Source organism: Alligator sinensis, unplaced genomic scaffold, assembly GCF_000455745.1.
Source record: "Alligator sinensis unplaced genomic scaffold, ASM45574v1 scaffold766_1, whole genome shotgun sequence".
Taxonomy (NCBI): domain Eukaryota; kingdom Metazoa; phylum Chordata; order Crocodylia; family Alligatoridae; genus Alligator; species Alligator sinensis.
Window position 1 is genome coordinate 721,374 of NW_005842390.1, and position 4,697 is coordinate 726,070.

Consider the following 4,697-nt stretch of genomic DNA (forward strand, 5'->3'; position numbering starts at 1 on the left):
TCCAGAGACCACCAGCAGGACTGGATGTGCCAGGCACCACTGGAGGTACACCCAATATGGGAGGAATGAGTAGATGACAAATGGATTTGGCCTAGTATAGGAAAGACCTCTACATTATTGGTACCCTGGCATGAGTACCAATATAATGCAGGAGCCAAGACCTGAATGTGTTTCTAGTTCCAGTTCTGCAGCCAGTCAAGCTCTGCATTGCTCTGCATGGAAGAGCCTGGCCACCTATGGAAGCAGCTGGAAAGTGAGCAGAGGAGTTAGCAACCCCCTTGCATAGATCACAACACTTTAGATACACTTAAGGTTCCCTCAACCTCCCTGACATCACTTCACACCTCGCAGCCTGGATAAAGCATCGCAGTTGCCGCAGCTCGTGCCCTGTTGCATTTAGGGTCTGCTGACGTCTGGTCAGCACAGAACAGTGCATCTCAAGGGCACTTTGCTGAGGGAATACTGGAGCATGTGGCCTGGGAGCAGCCTTTTGGCATTCAGTGACAGTGAAATTGGCCTCATTTTAACAAACCTTCAGTTGCCTTGAGAGCCGGCCTGGCTGCTTTTGGGGAAAGTCAAATGGTTGCATTTCTGGAATTCTTTGTGCACACAAAAATGCCTCCAAAAAACCATAATGACTGATTTTGCATCGCTGAAGTGCCTGCGCCAGCCCGTGAATGCAGCTAGTTGGGCTCAATGACTTAATCTTGAGACATGATCATTTCCAGGAACAGCCAAAGTGACAGTTTCTCCTGACAGCTGGTCTCGTTAGAAATGTACCACAAGGCACAATCCTCAGGGCTAATTATGTGTTTGGTTTGATTTAGTTTACTTTAGTCCCTTCACTTGGCTGTTAAGAAATGGCTCCTTTTACTTCAAGCCCTGAGTACAGGGCAACATATAGCTGTGTTGTCCTGGAGAGGCACAATCCCTTTCCAGCTCTCCCCTTGCTCCCAGAGGCAGCGGGAGAGTAATTTCCACTGCCTCTTTACCTGGCACCACCTCCTTCCCGTGCCATCTCCATGCCTTGCCAGCTCTTCTAATCAGAGCACTGCAAAAGTGGCAGGCCCAAGTCAAGGCTCTGCTCTGTCCCTACCCTGAGAGCTGTTTGAGCAAGGGCCACTCAAAAATGTTACCTCTGCATGGGGTGCTTGATCCAGCACAACCACTGACCAAATGTCGTTGCCAAATGATCACATCCAACACCCTTCACTCCTGTACGGGAGAGCAGCGATGGGCTTTGCTCCCCTGCACTGGTGCTCACCAGCTTGGAAGGGAATAGGCCTAATGATATTGCAGTTAATACCTCCAGTACCTCTGTGACTGAAACTGGGGCCCTTTTCCTGAAAGCTTAGGCAGCCCCAGCTGAATTTGCAGAGCAAGGAGTCTGCATACAGCACAGTAAAAGGTTCTCAGATCAGCCAAGCTGTCACCAGCAACAAACCCACTGCTTGAAGCCGCACAGCCACCGTGGTGGAAGCCTCCGTTCGCCTCTCCCACAGCTCTGTTGGAAGTTGGAAAATCTGTCACAGCCCTTCACCCTCCCGCAAACTTTCTGGCATCAGTGCTCTAGTCCTTCTTTCCCAAAGCATGAGCAAACCAAGGCTGAAGCCAAAGAAAAGGGCACCAGGGTTGCTCACTCAACAGCTGAAGCCCGGGGGCTTGGACAGAGCCTGGGGTTCTCTAGCTGCCAGTTTCTACTGCAGTGTCACTACATCAGGCCTCCCTAGTCTGGGCTCAAGCATCTCAGGATGGTGCGGGGACAGGAAGTGAGAGCAGAAATAGGAGAGGGGAAGGGTGGTCATGGGTGGGGTGAAATAGGTAAGGAGCAAAATGCTGATGCAAAGGAGGAGAAAGGTGGGAGAGGGCAAGGGGTGGTCTGAGAAAAAGGTAGCCCATGGGTATATGGTTAGCAGTGAGGTGCATGCCAACAGAAGTAGGAGTTGTAGCTGGACACTGACAGGCACGTGGAAATGTGCTGGCTGCCATCAGGGGCAGGGAAATGAGAGAGGAATGGGAGTGGAGAGTAGAAAGGTGGTGCTGAGGTTCTGCATAAGAGCAGGAGCCCTCGAGGCATTTCTGACATGCCCATGAAATGGACTTGAGGAGATTAAGCAAGCATGATATGAAATATTCCACCACCCCTTCCTCTGCTCATCATTGCACTGAACATCCTGCTTCCAGCTCACGTACTCCCCTCCAGTTCATACTGTTTTGTTCCTTAACAGAAATAATCGACTTCATCCCAGAAGTTTAGATAAACCCTGAGCTTGGCGTAGCTGATGAGATGGCTCAAGCTGCCAGCTTCCCTAAGCTTTCCCAGACTATCCCCTAGCACCAGGGGAAGTGCATGCCCCAAGCCCAGATCCTGGGGTTTGGACCTGCCCCATGCACAAAGAGGGACCTTTGGGATCAATATAAGCTTGCCCCATGTGGTGGTAGGAATTGGATGTTATCTCTTTGGAACAGCTTCCATCAAGATGAGCAGGTGCTTACCCCAGGGCTGAATACAGTTCATTATGCTTATTCTCAGCTTTTCATCCATCCTCTTTATATTTCCCATTGTTCTGTTCCCCTCAAGAATGTCGTTGGCTCCCGCTCCGCTGATCAGAGCCCTGCCTCCACTGTTGGACTCCCACCTGTGTGAGAGATCCTACAGAGTAGAGAAAGCAGATGCAAATGAAAAAGTCCCTTTGCCCTACAAGGCTCACGATGTCATTGATGCCTTTCTGGTAGCAATGGACCTTGCCCATTGTGGATGGTCTTACAAGAGTATCCGATGGTGGGAAATAGCATCATTTTACTTTGGCCTTTCTGGTAGGAAAGAACAGTTCATCAGGTAATAGTGAAAGAGTCTGTTTATAAAAGGAAGGCAACATCAAAGAAAATAAATTAAGGAACCCCTGGAGGGCCAGGTGAGTCCTGAGTGCTGAGTCTGAATCACATGCGACTCAGTTTCCATGAGCTACGGTTCAGTTTTCCTGTGTATACAAGTTGGGAATGCCTATGGTAAATATTTAGCATTAGTCGTTTTCTCGAAACCCAGCTAAATATAACCATGCCAGGAAAGGCAAGTGAAGCTTTCAGGGCTCGACAAGAGGCAGCCTTTGGAAAGAGCAGGTGATTTTACAGGATAATGGGAGACACCTGTAGAGACTTAGGGTTTGCAGGTAAGTACGGTAGGTGGCATGAACAGTTCCTGGAAGCTGCATCAGTTAAACCTTAGTGTTTTGGAGCAAAGCCAGACAGGATGGGATGGGGCCTGAGCTGATTTTGGCTTTATTTGATGGCGCTATATGAGGATAACATAGCTCAACAGGTAGGAGGGGCTGGATAGTGGAGCTGAGGATCTGCCACAAGATGCACAGGTGAGAAGAGCTGATTGCTAGCACTTCTACTGAAATACCAGGGAGGTCAGATTCACCCTTGCTGCAATTTCATCCACAGCTGCAGAGCGTGGAGCTCAGCTCCAGGAACTGCTGAGACCTCAGTCCCATTTCTGCTTCTGCCACTGAGCTACTGTGTGAGCTTAGACAAGTTACTTCTCTGTACCCCTGCTTCCTCCCCTCCCATTTGTCTTTCTTGAGGCTAGATTTTTTGGTTTTTTTGGCCTGGGCTGTCATTCCCTGAGTGCAGACTGCCTAGCACAGTGGAGCCATACTGTAATACGAATAACAATACAACTCGCTAGAGATGAGTGGCTAAATGAGTACCTTACTTTAGTGTTTAGGCATCTTGGGATGGAGGCCACTTTGGGAAATGTTGGCTTATGCAATTTGCTGAAGTCAACCACAGAAATGGGAAGAGAACCCAGAAGCTCTGACACTTAGAGTGAAACCATATCCAGTGGCCCACTTGTCACTCTTGCCAAGTGGTGTTAGAAGCAAAAAGGGCCAGGATCATCTCAAAATTTACAAAAACCTCAAAATTTACACACCCACCACCTGAGACATACACCCACCACCTGAGACCTATGAGAAGCAAAATACTTTTCCAGGGGGTCTCTGCCTTTCACAAGCATTGAACCTAACACAAAGGAAACATTATTCAATGGGAATACACAACAGGAAATCAGCAAAATGCTTGTGGGGTATGATTTAAAACACACACATGCCCTCCACACACTAACTTGGACAGCATACCTTTGCCAGTTTTCTCATCTCCCAGTAAAAACTTCAAAGGGTAAAGAGCCCTTCAGTGCACCACTTTCCAGCCTTGCTGCTTCCCGTTTGTCATTGGTTGCTAGTGGTTCATAAAGCCCCAGAGTTCAGGATCATGTGCACACTGACTGACGACAAAAAGTTGGCCTTTCCCTAAGTCAAGAAGCTATTCTCTAGTCTCAGTTCTGCTGCCCAGCGCTACAAGATTGTACTAGGAGTTATAGTGATTTCTTACTCAGACACGTGAAGTGTCGCTCTGTCGTCTTTTATTGATACACGAAGGGTAACAAGATCTCGTTTCCCCTGCACCCAAAACTTAAATGAATTTTAAGCAGACTGACCGAGATGCTCATACTGGGAAGGTGTTTAATGAACATGCAAATAAGGGCCGACTCTTCTTCCAGTTTGCCAAGAGATGGCGGCAAAGAGCTCCTTCCTTCTAGCGATTCAGACCGCAACCCTACACATGCTTTGATGAAAGGAAATTGTAGGAATCTGGACAATCGTATTAAATGAAAGCGAACAGATCAAGGGAAA

General features: G+C 48.3%; 1 protein-coding gene across 2 annotated transcripts in view; it reads left to right on the plus strand.

The window, feature by feature from the left end:
• LGR6 (leucine rich repeat containing G protein-coupled receptor 6) overlaps positions 1–4,697 on the plus strand; it is a 199,834-nt gene that overhangs the window by 50,848 nt on the left and 144,289 nt on the right. Inside the window, exon 1 of one of the 2 annotated variants that reach the window (XM_006029639.2) lies at positions 3,321–3,368. The exons of the other annotated variant lie outside the window; for it this stretch is intronic. Coding sequence (XP_006029701.1) covers positions 3,361–3,368 — 8 coding nt within the window. The 5' untranslated portion in view covers positions 3,321–3,360. Of the gene's footprint in view, positions 1–3,320; positions 3,369–4,697 lie in introns of those variants that run through there. 2 annotated transcript variants of the gene reach the window in all.